This window comes from Engystomops pustulosus, chromosome 6 (genome assembly GCF_040894005.1).
Source record: "Engystomops pustulosus chromosome 6, aEngPut4.maternal, whole genome shotgun sequence".
Lineage (NCBI taxonomy): Eukaryota > Metazoa > Chordata > Amphibia > Anura > Leptodactylidae > Engystomops > Engystomops pustulosus.
Genome location: NC_092416.1, coordinates 88,198,852 through 88,226,447, shown reverse-complemented (window position 1 = coordinate 88,226,447; position 27,596 = coordinate 88,198,852). Strand labels below are relative to the sequence as shown.

General features: G+C 39.9%; 1 protein-coding gene across 1 annotated transcript in view; it reads right to left on the bottom strand.

Annotated features, from left to right (window-relative positions):
- Window positions 1-22,669: 22,669 nt before the first annotated feature.
- The window catches only part of LOC140063959 (oxysterols receptor LXR-beta-like), a 43,211-nt gene continuing 38,284 nt past the window's right edge, over window positions 22,670-27,596 (bottom strand). Inside the window, exon 10 of the mRNA XM_072110282.1 lies at window positions 22,670-26,538. Within this exon, the coding sequence (XP_071966383.1) occupies window positions 26,392-26,538 (147 nt within the window). The 3' untranslated portion in view covers window positions 22,670-26,391. The remainder of the gene's footprint in view (window positions 26,539-27,596) is intronic.

Below are 27,596 nucleotides of genomic sequence, written 5' to 3'. Positions count from 1 at the left end.
CTGGAAAAAGACGCAAGTCCATCAAGTCCAACCTTTAATTAAATAAATGTTTTATCCCCATAACCCGTGATATTTTTCTCTGCAGAAAGGCATCCAGGCCTCTCTTGAACATGTACATAGAGTCCGCCATAACAACCTCCTGCGACAGAGAGTTCCACAGTCTCACTGCTCTTACAGTAAAGAACCTTTGTCTATGGCTATGGTAGAATCGCCTCTCCTGTAGGCGTAGAGGATGCCCCCTTGTCCTGGTCACAGGCCTAGGTATAAAAAGATCTTTGGAGAGATCCTTGTACTGTCCGTTCAGGTATTTGTACATTGTAATGAGGTCTCCCCTCAGTCGTCTTTTTTCTAAACTGAACAATCCCAAATTTTGTAATCTGTCATTGTATTTTAATCCCCCCATTCCCCAATAATCCTGGTTGCTCTCCTCTGCACCCGTTCCAGCTCTACTATATCCTTTTTATACACTGGTGCCCAAAACTGTACATATGTCTTTATCATGAGAATCTATTCCTCTCTTGATACATCCCATAATTTTATTTGCTTTAGCAGCAGCCGCCTGGCTCTGGTCACTAAAATTAAGTTTACCATCCACCAATACCCCCAAGTCCTTTTCAGCTCCAGTTTTACCAAGTAATTGACCGTTTAGAACATAATTATACTTTTTGTTTCCATGGCCCAAGTGCATAACTTTACATTTATCTACATTAAACCTCATCAACCATTTCTCTGCCCACTCCTCAAGCTTCCACAAATCCCTCTGTAATGCTAAACCATCAACCTCAGTATTTATTACTTTACACAGCTTAGTATCATCTGCAAATATTGAAACATGACTGTGTAAACCCACTACAAGGTCATTAATAAAAATATTAAAAAGAAGTGGCCCCAATATGGACCCCTGCGGCACTCCACTGGTAACATCAACCCAATCTGAGAATGTGCCATTAATGACGACCCTTTGCTTTCTATCACAAAGCCAATTACTTACCCAAATACACAGATTTTCTCCTATTCCCAGCAGTCTCATTTTATATACCAACCTTTTATGTGGCACGGTGTCAAATGCCTTTGAAAAGTCCAGATATATAACATCCACAGCGTCCCCCAGATCCAGTCTTGAACTTACCTCCTAGTAGAAACCAATCAGATTAGTGTGACAGGACCGATCTTTAATAAACCCATGCTGACGCTGGGTTATAAGGTTGTGCACAGTGAGATACTCGAGGACAGCATCTCTAACAAACCCCTCAAATATTTTCCCCACCACAGAAGATAGACTCACGGGTCTGTAGATTCCAGGATCGCTATTTGATCCTTTTTTTGTATATTGGTACCACATTTGCTATGCGCCAGTCCTGTGGAACATAACCAGTCCTCAGTGAATCTTCAAATATTAAAAATAACGGTCTGTCTATCACGGTACATAGTTCATGCAGAACCCGGGGGTGTATGGCATCTGGCCCCGGTGATTTATCTATCTTAGTGGTTGCGAGGCGGCGCCATACCTCTTCCTGGGTTAAACTGTTGACATTCCAAAAAGAATTTACATTATTCCCTAATTGTGTCTTCCACCAGGGGATTTTCCTGGGTAAAGACAGTTGAGAAGGCGACATTCCGTAGATTGGCCCTTTCCTCATCTCCTTCCACCATGACCCCCATGTTATTTCTAAGGGGGCCCACACTCTCAGTTTTTAGTTTCTTATCATTTATATACTTGAAAAATTATTTGGGATTATTTTTGCTCTCCCTGGCAATTTTTCTCTCAGTCTCTATTTTTGCAGCGTTTATCTGCTTTTTACAGGATTTATTTTTCTCTCTATAATCCTGTAATGCCTCATCGCTACCTTCACGTTTTAGCACCTTAAACGCCTTATCTTTCTCGCTTATTGCATTCCTTACAAGACTAGTTAGCCACATTGGCTTTTTTCTTGTTCCTCTTATGCTTTTTCCCATAAGCTATGTGTTTCTCACAGGACTTTTCAGAATATATGAGAAAAAGTCCCATTTTTTTTTTGGGGGGGGGGGGGGGGGCTTTTGTCTTTGAGAACATTATCCCAGTCTATGCCTTTAAGGTCTTCCATTAGTTGCTGAAAATTTGCCCTCCTGAAGTTTAGAGTGTTGGTTGCCCCCTTCCCTAACGTTCTTAGTAAAGCGTAATACAAAATCAATGATATTATTTATGATCACTATTCCCCAGGTTCCCCCCAACCTGTAGTTTTGATACCCTATCAGGCCTGTTGGTAAGGATAAGGTCCATCAGTGCCCCCCCTCTTGTTGGCTCAGGACTATTTGTGACAGGTAATTGTCTTTTGTTGTTGACAAGAACCTGCTGCCTTTGAAGGACCTGCATGTTTCTGCCCCCCAGTCAATATCTGGGTAATTGAAGTCCCCCATGATAAGTACTTCACCATGCTTTGAAGCCTCATCCATTTCACTTATCAGCATTTCCTCTGCTGCCTCCAATATATTTGGAGCCTTATAACAAACCCCTAGTAATATTTTATTATTCTTTTTCCCTCCTCTTATCTCCACCCATAGGGACTCCACATTTGCATTTACGTTACTTTTGTCATCTCGCAAGACAGGCTTGAGGCAAGAATTCACATATAAACAAACCCCTCCCTCTTTTTTATTTATACGATCCTTTCTAAAAAGACTATAACCATCTATAGTAACAGCCCAGTCATAGCTACTGTCCAGCCATGTCTCGCTGATACCCACTATATCATATTTCCGCTCCAACATCAAGAGTTCCAGTTCCTCCATTTTGTTTGTGAGGCTTCTGGCATTTGTGTACATACACTTTATATGGTTTTCCCTGTCCGTATTCCTTTTGCTCTTATTCCCCAATCTCATTCCAGCCCCCCTTCCTCCCCCATGGACTATGACTCTTCCCAGCTCTCTATGTACACTGTCTATTTGCCCTGCACAAGTGTAGTTGCCCTCCCCCCAGGTCTCTAGTTTAAACACTCCTCCAACCTTCTAGCCATTTTTCCCCCAAAACAGCTGCACCCTCCCCATTGAGGTGCAGCCCATCCCTACTGTAGAGCCTGTAGCCGACAGAAAAGTCAGCCCAGTTCTCCATGAACCCAAAACCCTCCTTCCTACACCAACTTTTGAGCCACTTATTTACCTCCCTGATCTCCCACTGCCTTTCTGGTGTGGCACGTGGTACAGGTAGTATTTTGGAGAAAACTACCTTTGAGGTCCTTGCCCTGAGCTTATGGCCTAAATCCCTGAAATCATTTTTAAGGACCTTCCACCTACCTCTTACTTTGTCATTAGTGCCAATGTGGACCATGACCGCTGGTTCCTCACCAGCCCCTCCCATTATCCCCTCCCATCTGTCAACCTGATCCGCAACATGCCGAACCCGAGCACCCGGCAAACAACACACTGTTCGGTATGCGCGGTCTTTGTGACAGATTTCCCTGTGTGTTCCCCTAATAATTGAATCTCCCACTACCAGCACCTGTCTGACCTTGCCAGTATTTTTGCTTCACAGTCAGAGGTGTAGCTTAGTGGTTCAGCAGATTGGGAGCGAAGAATACTCAAGTGGACCCCCAGTCAATATTTTGTGCAATACAGTACAGTGGTAATAATGCTCAACATTGAATGTCATTAATATTATATATAATTATACCTTCTGTGTGACCCCCTCAATGTCATACTGAGTGTGCAAGAAAAAAAGAATGAACCTAATCCCCTGCTAAATACAACTGTAGCATATTTTTCCATTCTTTGTTATGAAAGCTTCAGCCTCTTTAGTCCTGCAGCTTGAAATGAAACTTGGTGTCAGAAATGCAATGCAGTGATTGCACAGCCTACACTGGGAAGCAGATATGCAATCTGTTGTTCGGAAGTCTTTTAAATAGTGGGTCTAAAGCAGCTTGTGGCCTACGTATCAGAGAATGATAGACTAGGAGGCCCATAGCTCCCCAATCTGTCCTGCGCTTCAGCTATTTCGGAATCTTGTACGTCACTGCGGTCAGTCCACAGTTCAGTTTAACCCCTTCCTGACATGTGACGTAACAGTACGTTACACGTCGGGTGTGGATGCATGGAGAGGGCTCACAGGTTGAGTCTTCTTCATAGCTGGTAAGTCTTTAATGCATATTGCATATCTTGGTGGAGATTGTCTCTCCTTGTGACGTCATCGGGGAACGGCGATCCGTCGCCATGACATCCTCGGGTCTTAGCACATTGTAAAGAATGAGGAGAAAAATCCCCATATACTGCCATACTGTAGTATGGCTGTATATGGTCGGATCGATCAGACAACCTAGTGCTAAAGTACCCTAGGGGGTCTGAAAATAGTAAAAATAAAAAAAGGAAAAATAGAAATAGAAAATTCAATAAAAAGTGATGAAAAGGTCGTATAGTCCTAAAAATTGTAGCATTGAAAGAGTCATAAAAAATGACACCACCCACAGCTCCGTACACTGAAGTATGAAAAAGTTACTAGCACCAGAAGATGGCAAAATAAAAACATTTTGTACAGGAGTTTTTCATTTTTGTAAATGTATGAAAACATTATAAAACCTGTACAAATTTGGTCTCTCTCCCTGTGATCATACAGACCCAAAGAATAAAGTAGATAAGTCATTTAGCGTGCACAGTGAAATACTTAAAATCCAACCCCACAAGAAAACGGCACAAACTTTTTTCACCAATTTCACTGCATTTGGAATTTTTTCCCGCTTCCCAGTACACGCCATGGAATATTAAATACCATCACTATGAAGTGCAATTTGTTATGCAGAAAACATGCCAGCACGCAGCTCTGTACATGGAAAAATAAAAAAGTTATAGATTTTTGAAGGTGGGGAGTGAAAAAGGAAAACGCAAAAACGAAAAAGGGTGGGAAGGGGTTAAATTAACGGTTTGTCTACTATTATCAATATCCTAGGCGAGCACATGGCCAGGATGGGAAGCAGTGATCGCACTTCACCCCTCCTCCCTCCATAGGCATACGAGCCGACTTGGTGTCTGTGAAGTGAGACACTGAGGCTCATTTACTAAGGGCCCCGCGGATCGCACTTTCCATTTTGGGCCGCTGGGAAAGGGATTTAAAAGGGGATTTTGGCGCACGTGATCGCATTTTGGCACAATCGCTTTCATGCGTCGGGCCGACAGATTTGGACAAAGCGTGGGATTTAACTTAAAAATTGTGTCGCAAGCCATACACTTACATACACCGGGAATAAGAAGGTGAACTCTGGCGGACCTGACCGGGCAAGAGACACAAGCAAGATATCGGGCGCATGATCTTCATGAATCGTGGCAGAGTTCATCCTCGTCAGACAGATCGGGGATCGCGCAAGGACTGGGTAAGTAAATGTGCTCCACTGTGTGCTCACCTCACATTCAGCGGGAGAAAACAGAAGTCTATGGGGACTGTGATCTGGTCTCAAATCATGCAGGCAAGCGCCAGGGCCCCCGAGCTCTCAGTGGGCTCAGCAGCCTCATGATCAAAAACTCTCAATTACATCAGCGACAGCATCCTTGTGTCGCCAATATAATTAAGAGATAGGCCCTAAGAGTGATGCTATACTAAGTTAGTTCTTAACTTAATTTCTGCCACTAGTCACTTCTCCACTTAGTGTAATCTCTACCACCAGTCTGTTCTCCACTGAGTGTAATCTCTACCACCAGTCAATTCTTCACTGAGTGTATTCTCTACCAATGGTCAGTTTTTCGCTTATTGTAAACTCTACCACTGCTCTGTTCTCCACTGAATGTGATCTCTACCACTAGTCAGTTCTCCACTTAGTGTAAGTGCTGCCACCAGTCAATTCTCTGCTTAGTGTAATCTCTTCCACCAGGACCATTTGCATAATTTTAAAAGACGAGTTTCTCCAAAACAAGACCATTAGAAGATAAATGAAGAACGTATCCTATTTCAGGGGACATACCAGAGTGTATGTGTGCTTGGTGTAAAATACTGCATCCATGTACTTGATTTCCTTTAAATACCTCCACAATATTTAATCATGTTTGATGTCAAGTAAACAACATTCTTGTAGTGGGAAAGAAATACAAAAAAAAGTAAATGAATTTCCTTGGACATGCTGTTATGCCCAAGTCACAGGACATTTGGGGAATCCCAGCACTAAACCAAATAATAGGTGATGTAATTTGGTCTCCTGCTCTAGTACATTATTCCTTTAATAATAACACACAGACATTTTTTGGTTAGCAGCATCAAACATTTATGAATTCTCAGCTTTGTCATATTTGGGATTTACCCATATATCTTTATTTGTACTTCCCCTTTCACTTGTTCCAGGTGTGTGGGTGAAAATCAAGTTTGTTTTCTTCTCAAGGAATGTCACATAATGTTGTTCACTGAACTATGATATTTGTTAGATTTACAGTACTTGTCTTTGTCCCAACCCAAGAATAAACCAAACAATAAATTGAAAGCCAAAGTGTAATAAAAATGTTATTTAGACCTAAAAATAGTAACCAAGTGCCAGATTCAGGATTTGTGATGCCCGTTCATCAAGAATCTGGTGCTCACTGCACTGCTCCGACCGAGTGCAAAAAATGTGTCGCACCAGCCAACTGTGCAATGGAACTCCCCATTATGTGCAGAAATGAGTCGCATACGACACATATGTGCCTCGGACACTTTTTAAATACATGTGCAAGCAGTTTGCATGTAAAAGAATGTGCAATGTCCGACAGAAAACTGGTGCAGGGGTTTTAGTAAATTTGGCCCAGTGTAGGAAGCAGTCTCCTTGAGACTTTATTCACAGTGTACGAGGGCGGCGCAATAAGTACCCGTGTTTGACGACAGAGGGCGTTCCTGAGGGAAGTTAGTGTAATCATCGTGTGTTACCATGTATCAAATGACAGCAAAGCAAATTGCAGACTGATTGATAGGTTAGTTTGGATTTGGCAGTAGAGATGAGCGAACATACTCGTCCGAGCTTGATGCTCGTTCGAGCATTAGCGTACTCGAAACTGCTCGTTGCTCGGACGAATACTTCGCCCGCTCGAGAAAATGGCATCTCCCGCCGTTGTGATTTTTGGAGGCCAGAAACAGAGCCAATCACAAGCCAGGAGACTCTGCACTGCACCCAGCATGACGTGGTACCCTTAGTGTAATCTCTACCACTAGTCATTTTTCCACTGAGTGTATTCTCTACCAATGGTCAGTTTTTCACTTATTGTAAACTCTACCACTGCTCTGTTCTCCACTGAATGTGATCTCTACCACTAGTCAGTTCTCCACTTAGTGTAAGTGCTGCCACCAGTCAATTCTCTGCTTAGTGTAATCTCTTCCACCAGGACCATTTGCATAATTTTAAAAGACGAGTTTCTCCAAAACAAGACCATTAGAAGATAAATGAAGAACGTATCCTGTTTCAGGGGACATACCAGAGTGTATGTGTGCTTGGTGTAAAATACTGCATCCATGTACTTGATTTCCTTTAAATACCTCCACACAGACTCTATTCACAGTGTACGAGGGCGGCGCAATAAGTACCCGTGTTTGACGACAGAGGGCGTTCCTGAGGGAAGTTAGTGTAATCATTGTGTGTTACCATCTATCAAATGACAGCAAAGCAAATTGCAGACTGATTGATAGGTTAGTTTGAATTTGGCAGTAGAGATGAGCGAACATACTCTACTGCCAACGTGTCCGAGCTTACACGTCGATAGCAGTGGTTGGCTGGCCAGATCAGGTGACCCTGGAATAGACTAGCGCCTGCCCGTGCTGCTCGCGTCATTCTCTGTCTGGATGCCGCTAGGGAGAGAGCTGCTGCTGGTCAGGGATAGCGTTAGGGTGTTCTATTAGAATAGTGTTAGGCAGGAGTGATTCTACAAGAACCCAACAGTCCTTCTTAGGGCTACAATAATGTTTTATTTTACTTTTTTTTGGTTTGCCTGCGGCTGGGCTTGCTGCCATTAGTAGTGCAGCTAGTACCATATTGTGAGTAATTTGCAGGGAGACTTGCTACCGTTGTGTTTAGCTCTTAGTGACACGCATATCCACCTCAAACACCGAACTGGGATAATTTATTAGGGGTTTGATTAGAATTAGGCAGAGTCTGCTGATTTATTTATTTTTACCTTTATTTCTTTTTATAGCTCAAATTCATCTTGCAAAGCAGTGTGCTTTCAGTGTAGGCTACAAAATAGCCATAGGAGAACCCCAACGGCTTACTTAGGCCTACAATAGCGCTATATTTTCCTTTTTTTTGTTTGCTTGTGGCTGGGCTTGCTGGCACTAGTAGTGCAGCTAGTACCATATTGTGAGGAATTTGCTGGGAGACTTGCGACCGCTGTGTTTAGCTCTTAGTGACACCGAAGTGGGACAATTTATTAGGGGTTTGATTAGAATTAGGCAGAGTCTACTGATTTATTTTTTTTTACCTTTATTTCTTTTTATAGCTCAAAGTCATCTTGCAAAGCAGTGTGCTTCCAGTGTAGGCAAGAAAATAGCCATAGGAGAACCCCAACGGCTTACTTAGGCCTACAATAGCGTTATATTTTCCTTTTTTTTGTTTGCTTGTGGCTGGGCTTGCTGGCACTAGTAGTGCAGCTAGTACCATATTGTGAGGAATTTGCAGGGAGACTTGCTACCGTTGTGTTTAGCTCTTAGTGACACACATATCCACCTTAAACACTGAAGTGGGACAATTTATTAGGGGTTTGATTAGAATTAGGCAGAGTCTGCTGATTTATTTTTTTTTTACCTTTATTTCTTTTTATAAGTATCGTTCGGTAATTTGCTTTTTGTTTTTGGATGGGAAAAAACTGTTAGATATTGGTTCAACGAATTTAAATGTGGGCGAACATCCGTTTATGATGAGGAGTGACCAGGATGCACGGCAGACGTGGTTACCGAGGAAATCATTCAAAAAGTCCACGTCATGATACTCGCTGATTGACGAACGATAGTGCGAGAAGTAGCAGAGGCCGTAGGTGTGTCGACCGGAACAGCAATTAATATTTTAAATGATAAGTTGGCAATGAAAAAATTATCGGCGTGATGGGTGCAGCGATTGCTCACGGTGGACAACAAGCGGATGCGGGTGTTAACTTCAAAGCAGTGTTTGGAGCAATTTAACAGAGATCCGAAGAGTTTTCGCGCTGGGATGTCACCATTGATGAAACCTGTATTCATCATTTCACACCAGAAACTAAGCAACAATCAAAACAATGGATTTCTCCTGGTGACTCTGCTCCAAAGAAATTGAAGGCGGTCCCATCGGCCGAAAAGGTCATGGCAATGATTTTTTGGGATGCGAATGGCGTCATCCTCATGGATTTTTTTAGAAAAAGGAAGAACGATCACTGTACAATACTACAGTGAGTTATTGGACCACTCCGACAAAAAATAGAAAGTGCATCTTTCTATGTTGAAAAAAAAATGTTTTTTTTTTTTTTTAAATGAGGTCTTCATTTCTAACACGGTTACTTATTGAACCGCTCTCGTAGTTCTATCTAAATCGGGTGCTAGTGTCAGCTATACTCCTACTGATCTGAGATCCCAATTAATTTATTTACATGAATGCCAATTTTAACCATTCTTTGTCCCTGTTCTACTTTTCCGCCTTTACACAATGAGTAATTGCTGCAGAATGCATGCAGAAACAAATAATAGTGTTGGTGGAGACACATGAGCCAAATGGTGTGGTCTCATTTTATTTCTTTTTTTATAAGTATGCATGGGTGCATAAAATGGCACAAATCTCTGAGCTACATGCTGGATGTAAACTAGTAGAAAGACTGCCACCATTCAGTCTACACTTTACCTGCGACCAGTCACCCCTAGATGTAGTATAATAGCTGCCACCAGTCAGATCTAGGCCTAGCGTAATCAATGCCACCATTCAGTCTTCTGTCTAGTGTAATTCTTGTACCAGTCAATTCAAAGTCTTGCCATGAGTCAGCCCGCAGTCTAGTATAAATGCTGCCACCAGTCAGTCTTCAATCTAGACTACAGCACTTAAAAGGTTAATTCAGAAAAAAGATGTGTAAAATTGAACACCTAAATATGACCAATTATACCTATTAAAGAAGGTTAAAATCAAACCAAACTATCCCGCTACTACAATATTCTTTATACATACTTAGCATTTAGTTATAGTTTAGATGGCACTTATATCACCACTATAGCAGACTAATGGCATATAAGCTTTATTGCCACTATATTCTTTATATGTATAAATGTTATTACTATTTAGATGGGCATATAACTTTTTGATGTAACTGGTGTGTTAATTCACTTTATACAGAGTGAAGACTGGGCTTATTTTCGCCTTTTATTCCATTCGCTATCTATTAGTATATAGGTTGCATTATCTCTGTGGCATCTCATGCACTATTAACTGACAGTAACATTAATTCCTAAAGTAGTATTACACCTATGCTAAATATACTATAGTCACCTATAATGGCGTTAGGTAATATACAGCTTTGAACTGTTACTCTCTGACTGTAGTCACTTGTTCACTAGATGGCGTTAAAATTTAATTTTTATCTATTATCATGAGATAGTAAAAATAACAACACTTTGATGTCAGTAATAAATCTCTTCAACTGACTGTCACAAAAATTAGTATAGGTGACGATTCGTGAGGCAAAGGTGTAATATTACTTTAGGAATTAATGTGACTGTCAGCTAGCAGTGCATGAGAGATAATACTTGCAACCTATTTACTAATAGATGGTGATTGGAATAAAAGCTAAGCCCAGTCATTACTCTGTATAAAGTAAATTTATACTAACTATGACAGATTTATCATCCAGCATCAGACTCTTATATTATGTCTAGTCTAACTCTGCACTGTCTTACTTTAGGACACTTTTTATAAATCTGTCCCATTGTTCTTTAATTTTGATCTCCAGTGTACACATGTTCGGTTCGGCACTAAGAATACGAATAATAGTGAAAAAACATCATCAATGTGTGTGTATTTACATCGCTAATAGGTGAATATTTAATGGATGCCTGTTGCCAATTGTCATTGTTTCAGTGTTACATGACTGCCTTTGATCCCGGGGCCCCTCATTCTTTCCACACTTCAAACTTTAAAGTTTAGGGGAGATATAGAAAGATATTAGGAAATGGATTTGTCCTGAAAAATGAAATCTCTCTGTCAATGTCTTATGATTTCTATTATTCCTCTATGTGCTCAACTGTTTTTTTTGGAAAGGCTGTGCAGGTCGATAATAATTCTAACCATTAAGGGTATCCTATGAATATTGTTTGCAAAAAATCTCTTCTTCTTAAGAGCAATGAATCTGATGTGATGGTGGGGCACAGAGTCCGACAGCATTCATCTAGGCTCCACTTTATCATCTATGCAGACTTTGTATTCCAGACCTATGAGTCGTCTTAACAAATCACATGTACATTATGTTGTGATGGCTTAGTGACTGTGTCTTCTTGCTGCTTGGTCTGTTCTGTAACACAGATGCTTGTTCTACTTGGTGTAGAGTATGAGTATGTGAGCTACGGAGACTTTGACAAACTCCTCCAGATGACGGGGAGGCTTGACATCTCCAGTGCAGGGTTCAGTTTTATATTAACTAAAACTTGAGCCAATATAGAAATGAATATCCAAAAAACTTCTTTATTGCTAAGCCCATATGTGGCATCCAATCCATCCACTTTAAGGATGTCATCCACAAAGACTGCAGAACTACGGGACATGCTGGGAGCTACGTGGCTCCTGTAGTGACTGATGTATTTGACTATAGTGTTGATATTAGCGCATAGACCAATGAAGGAGAACCTTTTAGAGACAGAGTGCCTAAATTACAAGCAAAAACCAATTTTTTAAATTGCAAATTGCCAATACCATACATTATATATAAGTTTAAGAAACCTAACAGCTCAGAAAAAAAACTTTCAATTGTGTCAGCATCCTGAGGCTACAAATATAGTTGAATAAAGGAGGCGTAATTTGGATTCTCATTACAGCTACCCCCAGACAAATTCAAGAGGAAACGAGCGTTGGGGACGGCATTATCACCGTGCATGTATGGTGTCACATGGGTAAGACATATGCTTTTTATGCTCTATTGCTGGCTTAATGTTGGTGCATAGGCCAGTTGTAGATTAGTGTATCTAGACATAGATGGACTTGAGTATGTTGCTAATCTAATATGGGTCTAGCATAATATAACATCTAAACATCCCATGGTTGACTTTTTGCAAACTACATAAACCTGTATTGGTATTTGACATGTAACATATCTCACACCTCCTTGTACCTTAGGGATAACCCCTCTTTTGTTTACCACTACCTGTGTTTTTTGTACATTTTTACCCATTTACAATTTAACCATTTCTTAACATGTTTCTTTGAGATCTTCCCCTAATTGGTCGACAGTATGGAAAATGAAGGGGGGGGGGGGGGGCTGGAAGGCACCAGCTATAGAAAATGCACGGGGGAGGGGTAATGGCATGGAGGACAATATGGAAAATGATGGGGAAAGGGGGGGGGGGGGTTGGAAGGGGCCAATTATAGAAGGGGAGCAGTATTGTAAAAGCAAGAGAGACCCAGTTTGAAAGCATCTGGGTGCAGCCATTGGTCTTCAATGCGGCTGTGAAGGCAGATGCCTGTTGTGGCATGGAGCCGTGTGTTCCCAAGATTACATCACTGGCTCTCGGGAACAGCTGAATCCGAGGGAAGGGTCAGGACATAAAAGTAGCAGAAGGCATGAATAAATTATAAGACTAAGAGCGGCGGCTGTCCTGTGTGACGTGTAGAAGAGCGCCCGGTGCCAATTTGCATAAATGAAAAAGCCTATTGTGCAGAATTGACATTGTTTCATTGATAAAGACGAGAAGTCCCTGCCTTGTTGTGCACTCAGCTAAATGTGAGTGAGTGTGGATAACAATGTGCTCTATAATTGGTTGATTTCCTTTAAATAATAATTTAGGGGCCTCTGTATAATAATAAAGTAATGTGAGGTAACTATGTGTAACCTAAATAAAAAGGAGGAACATCATAAGCATTTATAATTTAGGGGTATTATGTTCACAATTAATAATTTGAAGGGGATTATATGTAAAATAATTAGGATGTGGTATGAAAATTTGTTAGGACATTTTATATAAAATAGTCAATTAGGCAGCACTGGAGAGCTTTATATAAAACATTTCTTTAGTAAGGGCTATAAATTGAATTGCAGACAAGAGGAAAATAGTCCAGCTTCCAACGATAGGCAAAAATAAGTATAAAAATCCACTTTATTTAGAAAAATATCATAGTAAAAACATCAATGGACGTCCATGAAAAGAGAAAAACTGACGCGTTTCGAGCGAAAAAACGCCCTTAGTCGTAGCCTGATACATGGATAATGAAGCAGCTATTTAAGTGTATGTGAGGAGTCACATGGTACAACTAGGCGGAGCCAATAAGGATGCATAAACTGAGCATGATAATAGGAAAAGAACAACAGAAAAAAGAAGAGGTAAAGGGCAAACCAAGGGTTAAAGAAATTAGTACAGATACATGAGATCATTCTTATAGTTTAAACCCTGTGGAAACCTTGTTTGGAGGGAGAGGATCCAGAAAGCTTCACGTGACCGTAGCTGTCTGGTCCAATCTCCACCTCTACGGGGGCGTGGTGAACGTTCAATGGGGATGACGGACATAGTGGAAACATCACCACTGTGGATTTCCAGAAAATGTCTGGACAATCCTGATAGACCTGAAGAAATGGTAAGTTGTTGTTTGGTGGCACCGCTGATATGTTCGGCGATGCGTTTTTTGAGCAATCTAATGGTACAACCCACATACTGCACATTACAGAGAGAGCACGAAGCTAAATATACAACATGATCGCTCATGCAATTGAGGTGAGTATGGATAGGGAAGGATTTTTTCGTGACACAAGATGAAAAAGTAGAGGTTTTGGTAATATATTTGCATATATTACAGCGGGGATGGCCACAAGTAGTGCTACCCTTATAAGAAAGCCAAGTGGGTTTAGGTTGAGAAAGAATGAACATGTTGGGAGCTACAATTTTACCCAGGGATGGTGCATTCTTAGAAACATATCGTACTCCTTTGTCTAGAATTTTGGATAGAATGTCATCTTGATGTAAGATAGCAAGGTGCTTTTTTATAATGTGGACAACATCATTATAATGTGGATTATAGGTGGTACAAAACGTGATGGGACAAGACGGAGTCGATTTATTGCTTAATTTGTTACACTTGGAATGCAAAATTTCCTGTCTGGGTTTTTTTTGGACAGCGGAGGATATATGTGACAGTGATTTGGTTTTGTACCCTCTGGCTTTAAGTCTAAGAGTAGTGTGATTTGCTGTTTCCTCATAAAATGAGTTTTTCGAGCATATGCGTCTAGCTCGAATAAATTCACCTTTGGGTAAGTTTTGTATTACGTGGGGTGGATGGCAGGATGTGGCATATAGTACAGTATTGCCAGCAGTTGGTTTTCTGTATAAATTAGTGTGGATTTGCCCTGTGACAACATCACCAATTAACTCCACGTCAAGAAAGGGAATGGACATGGTGGATGAGGAAAAAGTGAAATTTAAATTGAGATTATTGGAATTTAAATGTTGGATGAACTGATTGATGTCAGTATATGGGCCCGTCCAGATGAGAAGACCATCGTCGATATAACGACCGTACCATTTAATGTACTTTAAATATGGGTTGTCATCACCAAATATATGGGTCTCCTCAAACCAGGCCATATAGAGGTTGGCTAAGGTGGGCGAAAACTTAGAGCCCATAGGGCAACCTTGACATTGAAAGAAATACATATTGTCAAACAGAAAAAAATTATTGGTGAGTAAAAAATATAATACATCAGTAATATATATGATCAAGTTTTCAGTAAAATTGCTGTACTTCCGTAAATGAAACAAAACTGCTTCAATAGCTAAATGATGTGGTATGACAGTGTACAAAGAGGAAATGTCACACGTAACCCATGTACATTCAGCAGTCCACTTAATGGTTTGCATGCTTTTTAAGACTTCAAAACTCCTAAAAAGTCAAAAAACTACAAAAAACCAAACGCATCAGACGAGGAGGAGGAAGGAAACATCATCCAAAAACCACCTTACATGCCCCGACGCAAATAACTGATTCAACTGAAGAATTTAGTGTCATCAATATGTCAGCCTGTACTCTCACATCTGCACAAATATCCTTACTTTCTAAAGGCTTAAACTTCATACCCACGTCTGAATTAAGGTTGTATGATACCATCAAAGATGTCAATAAATTCATTCGGCTATTGACTTTAAAAAGACATTTCTACGAAGACAAAGAAACAGATATTCTCTCATCCAATTCTCCTCCAAATGTCTTTAATATCAAAGGATCATCCACCTTTCCTTTAGAACACTCTCTTCTGGATCATCATACCCTATTACAATTGATTGACTTACAGGAGGATACTAGTGACCTTAATTTTTCCCACATCAATGCCTCTGAATTCATCCGATCTTCCAACCCCTACTTCTATCCTGTCAATGCACGTGCTACTGTTATGGATTCTTTTCAAATGTCTGTTGAACGCGATCTTGCAACATTATGTAACAACACCCCCCATACGACGTCTAAGAACCTAACTAAACAAGAATTCTTAGCTATCAAAGAACTCAAAAACAACCCTAATATTATTATACGTGCCTCTGATAAGGGGGGTTCTATCGTTGTTTTGGACAAAGCATTATATTTTCGAGAAGCTCTATCCTTATTATACGATGTTAATGTCTACCGAAAAGTTTCCTACAATCCTTCTAATGTTGTTAAGGATAACCTACATAAAGTCATCCTGGAAGGGGTATCTTTAGGAGTGTTCAAGGACACCAATTTACATGATCTTATACCTGACTTTCCTAACACTCCCATTTTTTACTTACTTCCTAAAACTCACAAAGGCCTTTTTCCCCCCAGCTTCAGACCTATTGTTGCAGGCAATAATTCTCTATTGGAAAAAACAGCATCATGGGTTGATAACATTCTCCAACCCTTTGTAAAACGTACTCCGGGGTTTATAAAAGACAGTTTTGAAGTCTTAAAAAGCATGCAAACCATTAAGTGGACTGCTGAATGTACATGGGTTACGTGTGACATTTCCTCTTTGTACACTGTCATACCACATCATTTAGCTATTGAAGCAGTTTTGTTTCATTTACGGAAGTACAGCAATTTTACTGAAAACTTGATCATATATATTACTGATGTATTATATTTTTTACTCACCAATAATTTTTTTCTGTTTGACAATATGTATTTCTTTCAATGTCAAGGTTGCCCTATGGGCTCTAAGTTTTCGCCCACCTTAGCCAACCTCTATATGGCCTGGTTTGAGGAGACCCATATATTTGGTGATGACAACCCATATTTAAAGTACATTAAATGGTACGGTCGTTATATCGACGATGGTCTTCTCATCTGGACGGGCCCATATACTGACATCAATCAGTTCATCCAACATTTAAATTCCAATAATCTCAATTTAAATTTCACTTTTTCCTCATCCACCATGTCCATTCCCTTTCTTGACGTGGAGTTAATTGGTGATGTTGTCACAGGGCAAATCCACACTAATTTATACAGAAAACCAACTGCTGGCAATACTGTACTATATGCCACATCCTGCCATCCACCCCACGTAATACAAAACTTACCCAAAGGTGAATTTATTCGAGCTAGACGCATATGCTCGAAAAACTCATTTTATGAGGAAACAGCAAATCACACTACTCTTAGACTTAAAGCCAGAGGGTACAAAACCAAATCACTGTCACATATATCCTCCGCTGTCCAAAAAAAACCCAGACAGGAAATTTTGCATTCCAAGTGTAACAAATTAAGCAATAAATCGACTCCGTCTTGTCCCATCACGTTTTGTACCACCTATAATCCACATTATAATGATGTTGTCCACATTATAAAAAAGCACCTTGCTATCTTACATCAAGATGACATTCTATCCAAAATTCTAGACAAAGGAGTACGATATGTTTCTAAGAATGCACCATCCCTGGGTAAAATTGTAGCTCCCAACATGTTCATTCTTTCTCAACCTAAACCCACTTGGCTTTCTTATAAGGGTAGCACTACTTGTGGCCATCCCCGCTGTAATATATGCAAATATATTACCAAAACCTCTACTTTTTCATCTTGTGTCACGAAAAAATCCTTCCCTATCCATACTCACCTCAATTGCATGAGCGATCATGTTGTATATTTAGCTTCGTGCTCTCTCTGTAATGTGCAGTATGTGGGTTGTACCATTAGATTGCTCAAAAAACGCATCGCCGAACATATCAGCGGTGCCACCAAACAACAACTTACCATTTCTTCAGGTCTATCAGGATTGTCCAGACATTTTCTGGAAATCCACAGTGGTGATGTTTCCACTATGTCCGTCATCCCCATTGAACGTTCACCACGCCCCCGTAGAGGTGGAGATTGGACCAGACAGCTACGGTCACGTGAAGCTTTCTGGATCCTCTCCCTCCAAACAAGGTTTCCACAGGGTTTAAACTATAAGAATGATCTCATGTATCTGTACTAATTTCTTTAACCCTTGGTTTGCCCTTTACCTCTTCTTTTTTCTGTTGTTCTTTTCCTATTATCATGCTCAGTTTATGCATCCTTATTGGCTCCGCCTAGTTGTACCATGTGACTCCTCACATACACTTAAATAGCTGCTTCATTATCCATGTATCAGGCTACGACTAAGGGCGTTTTTTCGCTCGAAACGCGTCAGTTTTTCTCTTTTCATGGACGTCCATTGATGTTTTTACTATGATATTTTTCTAAATAAAGTGGATTTTTATACTTATTTTTGCCTATCGTTGGAAGCTGGACTATTTTCCTCTTGTCTGCTGTTCCCTTCTGGCTCCCCAGCCCAGGTGTCCGTGCAGCCACGATTAGCTCTACATACCTGAATCTACTGGTGAGCTGAAAAAAATCTTTTTTCTTTTTTTCTTTATAAATTGAATTACCAATTTAATGCACTAATTATTTTAATAAATTCAAGGATGCCATATATAAAATTATTTATAGGGGAACCACATTCTAAAATTATTGGGGGTACCACAAATTATTTATATATTATATTTTGGGGGGTTGGAATATAATTTTTTTTATATACGCAGGGGGCTCAAAGTGGTTTTGTTCAGAGGTGGGTTAAGACAGCCATGGGCCCTGGACTGTATGCATAATATAGCACCAACAAGTCTGGATTTCACTTCCTACATGTGGTACTAGAATCAAGCTTTTTGGTGAATGGGGGATGTGTCCCATCCGCAGTTTCAGGACCTGCGGAGGACCTTCAAAAATGTCATGAAATTGGTGTTTTGAGAGGAGAAACAGATGTTTGAGGATTTCCTGAGTGAAAGGTCATTCTCAGTATACAAATGGTGGTTAATATAAATGTCAGAATTTTGTCATTTGTAGCATTGATCCTAACCAAAGCCCATCCACCAACAGAAACCTGAAAAGCCGCAGTAATTCTTATAACTGCACTGATATAACGCAACATAGGTAATATTTGTATGATGGTCTAGCAGAGTGGGCCCCAGGCGCCCCAATCATACTCTGGATATACTCCAACAAAAAGCCCTTAGGGGCCTGTGGGAGTCTCCTTACCAATAATAATATTGTAACCTACAAAAATAAGGCATCAACGTCAAAAAGAAAATGTATTTGCCATAGTGCGCTTCTGGTAAAACGTAAGAGTCATTACGTGGGGGATAAGCCACAAGCGTCTAACAGCTGCACTTTCTCAATAGGAATACCGCACCTCCTGATGAAGCTGAGGAAAGCAAAACACACGTTGAGGGGTTTGTCCTGGTTGGTTCCCCATAATCTGGCCCCCATGTCTATAGCTAGAGTTACTGTTATTTTTCACAAATCTAAAACTTTGGATAGATGTAAATATCTTTTGTAGTTGCATTGGGTGTCTCCTTCCTGAAATGTATTATTCAGGTTTCTATTGAATGGTAAACATTTGTTATAAGTTCTTCATATTACCTGTGGGGCATGTACTGCTATCCAGTGGTTAGTGATGGTTACTACAAGCTCATTTTTCTGCATCTTCGGTGTGTCTACATTTTTGAATTGATGTTTCATAAGTTTGTATTTTCACTAGAATGCAGAGGCCAAACAAGGACCTTGATCAAGATCCAAATCATGCGATATACAAATGACCTTAGGAGGTACAGGGTTTGAAAAGAGTCATATTAGTATATCCCCTATATCATTGGCTTTATTCAGAATCTGGCAGCGCAGATTAAGGATGATGTGTATAGACTAGGGCAGTGGTGGCGAACCTATGGCACGTGTGCCAGAGTTGGCACTCGGAGCCCTCTTTGTGGGCCACCCAGGCCATCACCCAGCACAAAGGTCACCATTCAGGACTCCTCCTCCAGCAGTAACAGGCAGCCCAGAAAGTGCCGTACTATTTTATAGAGACTTGAAGTAGAGGAGGAGCAAGGAGGTATGGACAGAGCTGGATTATCATTGAAGCCCCTCCACAGTTCCTGTGATTCATCCTGCTAAGGGGGCCTACTGTATGTGTGTCTTCAGGGATAATAAGTCCAAATCTGTGACACAGAGGGAGCAATAAATTACTTTAAATTGGCATTTGGCACCTTGGCAAAAATATGTGGCTTTTGGTTGTAGTTTGGGCACTCAGTCTCTAAAAGGTTCGCCATCACTGGACTAGGGGGATATTAATACAGCCATCTGAGGACATCACAGCATGACTCCACCCCCGTGACTCCTGTTACTGTTCAAATGAATAAAACATTTAAAGAACTATTTTTGTTTAACATTAAATCCTCCAAAAAATAGAAGGACTTCATTGTGATCCTGTCTCAGTTCTGCATCCATATTTGCACATTGCAGATTCTGTGCAGATTATACATCCAGATTTTGGTGCGGAAAATCCGCTGTGTAATCCAGTAGCAAAACAGTAAACATGATTCGGTAAAAGTAATGTAGACAATGCAGGTTTTTTTCCCCCCACACAGAAAGTGTTGCTCAGTGTAGAAAATAAAACAATTGTCACTTTTCTTGTGCGTCCTTGCAGATTTTTGCATGTATTTTTTTACATTAAAGTTGATGAGATCGTCCAATCACTTATTCAACCCTTTACACTGCAATACACTTGCAAATATGTTCAGTTACTTACAGCCGGGTCCTGCCAGGAAGGCAGAACCCGGCGGGTAGAGGAGCTGGAAGCCCCGGGTCACTCGTTGGAACCCGGGGCTGCGGCAGGAGGGATCGGATCACCCGGTAAGGGGTTAAACACCCAGGATCGGAGTTTTTCCGATCCTGGGTGTTAGTGCCGGGTCTGGGCTGTAAGATCACAGCCTGACACCGGCACCAGCGAGACCCGGTGTCCCGAAATCTTCTTCTGACGCACCGCCGTAGAAAGGCATACGCGTCAGAAGAAGTACCCTTAATGACCGCCGTAAAAAGCCGATAGGGCGGTCATTAAGGGGTTAAATTTCTTTCCCATGTGCTGTCACCCCAGTGATATCTGGGTTGTTGTGTAGCCAAAAACAATGTTTTTTTTAATAACACTTTTTACACTTACTTAAAATGTTAAAAAAAGTGAGTGTACCATACAAACCCCACATATGTAGTATTGTCACGTCTGTAATGAACCGTACAATTAAAAAAAATTATACCTGCACGTACATGAACACCATAAAATAAAACACCTACCCAAAATTAAGAAAATTAAATTATTTTGTCCCACATAAAAAGCATTAAACAATGATCAAAAAAACCATATCAATACAAATGGTAAATGACAACATGTCCTACAAAATACAAGCTCTCATCCAGCTATATAGATCAAAAATTAAAAGTTAATCTACTTGGAAAATGGTGAAGAGAAAAAAAAAAATATAGATTTTGTTCCCCACATTAGTAAAACAATTTTGTACACTAAAACCTAAATCAAAAATATAGCAATTTGGTATAAATCTAACTTTACTTAAGGTGGGTATATGGTGAACACCAAAAAAAAAAAATAAAAAATTTTTTTTTTGTGAATGTGTAAATTTTAGGGCCAAATTAAAGATGACCAGTCTAAATTTTACCTCCATTATGTTTTAAATTACTGTAAAGATCTCAAGAAGTAAACAATCTTCTAAAACCTGTTTCATACGTGAAGAGGTGCAGTTTGAAAATGGGATGATATATAGGGGGTTTATAATATTATAAATTTCAAATTTCATTAAAAATATTTTCAAAAAAGTCAATTCTGAAATCTTGAAAATACAAAAAAAAAAAAAAAGTGATGTTTGAATTTTAAGCTGCATGACATCAAAATAAATTGTCCAAACTATTCAAAAATTATGCAAATGAAAAACAAAAATATAGGAAGTGTTATTAAGCAACTAATTTCGGTGGTAAAAATATCTGCCTGAAAGCTAGATAATTTTAAAAAATTTGCCATTTTCAGAATTTGAAAAAAATTTAGGTTTTCATTTTTTTTTTTATTAAACGCAAAAGTTAAGCAGCCAAAATGTACCAATAAAATGAAGTACAACACAACAAAAAAAAAAAAAAAAATAAGCGTTTTTTTTAAAAAAACGCTCAAGTGTTCAAAAGTTATAACCATAGTGAGGCATGTCAGAATACAAAAAATTGTGGCTGAGCCTTAAGCCAAAAACTGTCAACTTCCTGAAGGGGTTAAAGACGTGGAAATATACGGTCCAAGGGCTTATTCACAAACAGCTTTTATTTCTCTGCTTGCCATCGATTATTTTCACAGATGCCTTTCTAAACCATTTTCACATTGCAGATTTTTTTCAACTGTTCAGTGGTTGAAAACATTTTTAGCGCCTGCACTATTTGCGGATCACTTAAGAGGATACCACAAGCGAATGGGTCTACAAGAAAAAAAAAAAAAAAAAAAAGCCCATGTTGACTCTTTTTCCCACTCATGATGCTGGAGAACCAGGGCTTTTGCCTTCTGAATGCAAACCAAACAAAATTGCAGACAAAAGAAACTGATCTGCTTTCAATTAACACACCTGTGTGAATAAGCCCTTCGTTTGGTTAATGCCATCTGCAAACATTGCAGATTCTACATGGAGTGAATCTGAATGGGAAAAGTAATGTAAATTACGGGGCCCATGCATTATTCATGGCACCAAGAGTGCCAGTGTATGATGCTGCTCCTGACCCACACCAGATTTATTAAGTGGCTTTGGGCTCTTGATAAATCCTGGTAGCCAGCAGCACAGCCCAATGATGTGCTGCGCCGCTGGGGCTCTTCCATGCCCGGTCTGACCTGGCGTAGAACTGGGCCATAGCCTGCACATTGTTGCTCAATGCAGTAAATAAAAGAAATAAAAATAAATAATGATCATGTCCCATTTCCTGTGCATCGTGACCAAAAAAAAAAAAAAAAAAAAAAAACACATTAAAATGATACAAATCTGCATCATACATGCACAAAAATCAAATCGTATTTAATGCAGCTTTTATGTTGCTTTTCCACATGACAATCCGCAAATCTGCTGGATATCTCTCATAGGCGCACGATTTGCAGACAACCTTGCTACTGTAACATGCATAATGCATAGTTCATCCTCCGATTAGAAAGGGTGTAATTCACATGGAATTTTCATAAAATAGACATACTACAGAAATGAAGCCACATGTACATGAAATTTACAAAATATCATTGACTTTAATGTCACTGCATCGCAATGCTGAAAATCCTCCTGTGATACACAAGCGCATGTGGACTAAATGTTATAAATGGAAACTAAAGAGCCTACTCAAAGCAGAAAATCCATATAAAAACTTTGAAAAGTGAATGAAAAGTATTATGATAGCTTGCACAGTAAGGAAACCAGGGATTTTTCAATTATTTCACTTTATTTTCAACAGTCCATTTAAAAGCGAAAACCACCAATGTCCCATTGTCTGAAATAAAGTCAAAAATTATGTTAAAAAGCTCAAACTGGCATTGTCAGTATTTTAAGAATCGGTCTTCAATACATACATTTCAGAAATAAATCAAATTTATACCTTTTTGCATGGACAAACTGTATAAGTGTACTTAGGACTAACAATTTTATAGTACACCTCTTCATAAAAGCAAAGAAAAGATGGACAGATGATAAAAGCAACAGACTTGCATGTCCTAAAATATAGTATCACCCGTTCCTTTCAATATCAGTCCCACCGTCAAAACGGTTTACACCATTACGAGAAACTGTGAAATACTCAAGCCTACTTTGCACAAAGGGGATGTCCACTTAGTATCCTTTTATATTTCTTTATATATTTACAACATTGGAAATCCTGTGTTTTTGTAATATACATGTATTTAAAATTATGCTCACATGTCTTATACCAGTTTTTTTTTACCTGTATTTCATTACAGACAGCTATAGCCCATGGACCAGTCTGTCGCGTGTCGCTTATTAAGAAAACGATTATAACCAAACATGGTGTTGTGTATGTGACACTCCTACACAACTGTCCCTCAATCATGGTGGAGGTGGAGGAGATGCTGTGCAGTGGTGACTGGATAGATATAAGACCTTTAAAAAGGGACATAGAATTATAAAATTGTATAGCTTCCTATTTTTCTAATAACTGAAAATAATAATAAAGTGGACAACCCCTTTAAGCTAGCCATCAAGGAATCGGTCTTGTATCTTTCACTGCAAGTGGTTGTACATTTGTGTGTATATAGGAAGGTATGGATTCCTAGCCACATAGTGCAGCAGCAGCAGAGCAGTCTTCAAAGCTTTTTAGGAGTTATAAAAATTGCAGGATTCATATTCCTGTTTTTTTTTTCATATTTTGCTTTAACGTGTAACCTCAAAGCAAAAATGGACATCTGATCTGACTTTAAGAACTAAAAGGTCATAATTTATACAAAAAAATTAAATAGTTTTACCTACCCATATACTGTAGCTGTGTAATCGGCACTGACACTTCTGTAGATTTATGTCAGTTAAAAAAAAAAGACCGGTCATTTGTTTTAGAGAATACCAGCATTTCCTGTGAATAGGATTCATTAAAGTGATGTGAACTTTCAGGAATAGCCAGTATGGAAAAATGAGGAACAATCCATCATGGATTTTTTTTTTTTAACCATACTGTTTTTTTATTTAATTTTGAAACAATACAACTAGCTGAAGTGGGGAGGTTTTTCTAATGGGGGGGGTTACAAAACGCAAAGCCAACGCATGTGTTAAATTTCCTCGCCTCAGCTCTTGTATTGCGTTTCAAAACGCAATGTAAATGCCACATGAAGTACTTTCAAGTACTTTCCTTTCAATGTTTTCTCAGGATTTTACTTCTGGCTTTGCTTTTCAAATGGTGAAAGAAAAAACTGATCTGAATACAGTCAGCTGAATGGAAAACGCAAATAGCAGCAAAGATTGTCATTATGAAACAAGCCTAATAAGGCTAATTATGAAACACGTAGTACGCCGGGCATACATGGGCGCCGGGAGAAAAAGAGGGGGAGAGCGCTGCTCACCCCCGCCCCTCTCCATAGGAATACACAGCGAGCGCAGGGCGCCATATTCCGTAGAAAGATAGGACATGTCCTATCTTTCTACAGGCTGCGGAGCGGTGCTGTGAAGCTGTATATACACATTCCCCCATACGTTTGTGTGAATGTAGCCTTGGACTGTTTTTAAACGGTTTTAATCTGTTTCACAGCTGCCTACACTTCTAGAAATGAATGCCCCAGCAGAGGTGCCATTTCCCTGTAAACAATTTCCAGTGGTCTGGCATGCCCACCCGTTCCAGGGCCTCATACAGTGCTGGGACAGTGTCAGGGGGGCGTGCCAGGCCACCAGAAGTTGCCATGAGGAGATACATTTCAGTGTATTGTAGTCACCCATTTATAAAAAGGTTTTGTAAAAATGAGTGTACATTTAATCTTAGTACGTAATGTTATTCCACCTGGAAAGAAGAGGTTACCGTTCCCCTTGTCACAATCATTGATAACTACTGACAAGGTGAATGTCATGTTATTTCTACATTTCACATTTTAGAAGTGCTATGCTATACTAACATACAAGTAATAAGAAGGGTAGTGTCTCCTATACCAGTTGGCATGACACACTTTCAATAGGATGAGCAGGCTATAGGATGAACAATGGGTTCAGGAACAAGTAGTCTTCTAGAAACAAAAACTGCTCTTCATATTATACGGCTATCCAAACCTCGCGTGATCCATTTTAGCCCATCGATAAGACATCATGAAGGAAGGTTTAGTAGGTAGAGGACTTGCAATTTTGTGATTAGTGTAAAAATAAAAAAAATACCCTGTCCAAGAATTAGAATTTTCTATCTATACCATATCTTGTCAAGCTGTGCTGGCTATATAATCAGTTTGTTATGAAGGGGAGTCTGAGGTCATAAGCTTTCCAGCTGCTCACTCCTAGCTGTATCCTCTACTAACCAAGCGCGAAAAACAAGATGTCAAATTATCAAAAACTATTGAAATGGGGAAGCTGCTGAAGGTGAACATGTCATTTCATGTTCTTTTGTTGCCACAGCTAGAGCCATTATTATTCGATTACAATAAAGTAATAGTCTCATGACTTTACGCTGATACTTTAGTACCTGCAGGCTAAGCAGTTTAAGTGCCAAGAATAGAAGGGGGGGGGGGGGGAGTGCGAACAAAAAAAGTGCCAGATTTTATAGAGTCTTAAGGTATTTCTACCTGGTGGAAGAGGGTCTGTTGCATTGGGTGAAGTGGATGTCCTGATCCACAAATCCTTGCAAAGCAAACATGGCAATATCAGATTCACTACACTGACGCCACGAGGGAGCTAGAGGACCTCATAGTACAACATAAAGCCGCCTCTGTATTAGAAAAAACACTAACTTTTTTTTTAGGTTGTACAACAGCAGGATTAGTGTGAAGTCCAGTGGCTCAGTCACTTCTTCACAAGACTAAAACTAAAGTTTCTCTGTACATTTACATCTAGCACATGACTTGCTCTGAAGTCATTGTCACATAGAGCCTCGCAGGGGAATTACTTTATAAAAGTCATCATCCCAGGGGGCAAGAAGCCCCATTACTAACCTTCTCACCAAACTTAGGTTCAACTAAACCAAACCAGCCTGAAACAAGACAAGTATGGAAGCAGCCCCCAGAAAAAGGAGACTTGTCCCTTTCTACTGATTATGCCAGCTATAAATAAGTCACTGTAAAGCTGTTCATAGCCCCCTGGTTTCAAGTCTCTGTCGTTCAGGGTCGGAAAACCATCTGTGGATTAGTTGAAATGTTTGCAATGTTTTCCTTGGTGACGGCAGTAAGGTCTGGCACTCAGTCCATAAGCAGTGCCTGTACCTTCCACTGCTTAGCACAACAAGAAGGTCGTACAGTTTCAGGTGCACACAGTCTTATCCTTTACTCATGAACATCCCAGATCTCAGACAGAAGAGGGGGCAGTTTTTTATCCTGAAGGCGAAGAGCAAACACCTGTTCAGAGTGCACGCTGCTGAGGGTGCGGAGGCTGACCAACTTCATCAACATACGAGGAAACATCAGATGATCCTGGAGAGGAAATACATAAAAGGGACCTGAGAGCTGGACGGTCAGAGATCATGTTAACAAATGCTGCATGTGAACATGTTGTGAATGTGATTCAATACATTTTACAATTCCTTAAAGTGCCAACTTTGTATTGAAGTACACAAAATACATGTCTTACAGGTGTCGTAAGATATTATATTTCTGACTAGCCGCCTGCTTCTACACTGTAAAAGATTAGTGTGGTGCACAACGCAATTTATATGGTGTGCCGCAGTACTATATGGAATAAAAAAAATGTTCACCTCAGATTCGGTCAGTAGCCCATTTTAATTTCCCCTCAACGTTAACAATTCACACAAAAATGTCAAGCGTTGCGTGTGAACATGGCCAGAAAGGAAGGTAGCATTTTCATATTATACATATACAATATTAACACCTTAAAGGAAACCTACCACTTGTAGTGGCAGGTTTCCAATGGCAATACCGAGCACCAGTTTAAAAAGTGTTTTAAACCGCGATACCGCGGTTTAAAACACTAACTAAAATAAGCTCCGGCACCAGCTCACCCTGAGCTGGTGCTCGGTATTGCCATCGGAAACCTGCCACTTCAAGTGGTAGGTTTCCTTTAAGGACAGTGGCCTTGTTCAGCTTAGGGTGATGCCACACATGGCGTTTTCGGTACGTTTTTAAGCATGCGTTTTCAGTCCGTTTTTAAGCATGCGTTTTCAGTCCGTTTTTAAGCATGCGTTTTCAGTCCGTTTAAAAACTCGAGGTTTACAAACGCATCCGTTTTTGACTAATTTTGTCAGTTCCCCAATTATCTAAATAAATAAACCGGTTTTAAGCAGCCAAATGCAATATAAACTGTCAAAAATGGATGAGTTTTCAAAAACTGATGCGTTTTTAAACAGACTGAAAACGCATGCATAAAATGGACCAAAAACCCAATGTGTGGCACCACCCTTAAAGGAGTTTTCCCATGAAAGAAAATTCTCAAGTCTCAATCCCCTAGTGATGTTTACACTAAAAAGATATTTTTAGTCCCTTACTTACTACTTAACATTTTACGCAGTTTTATT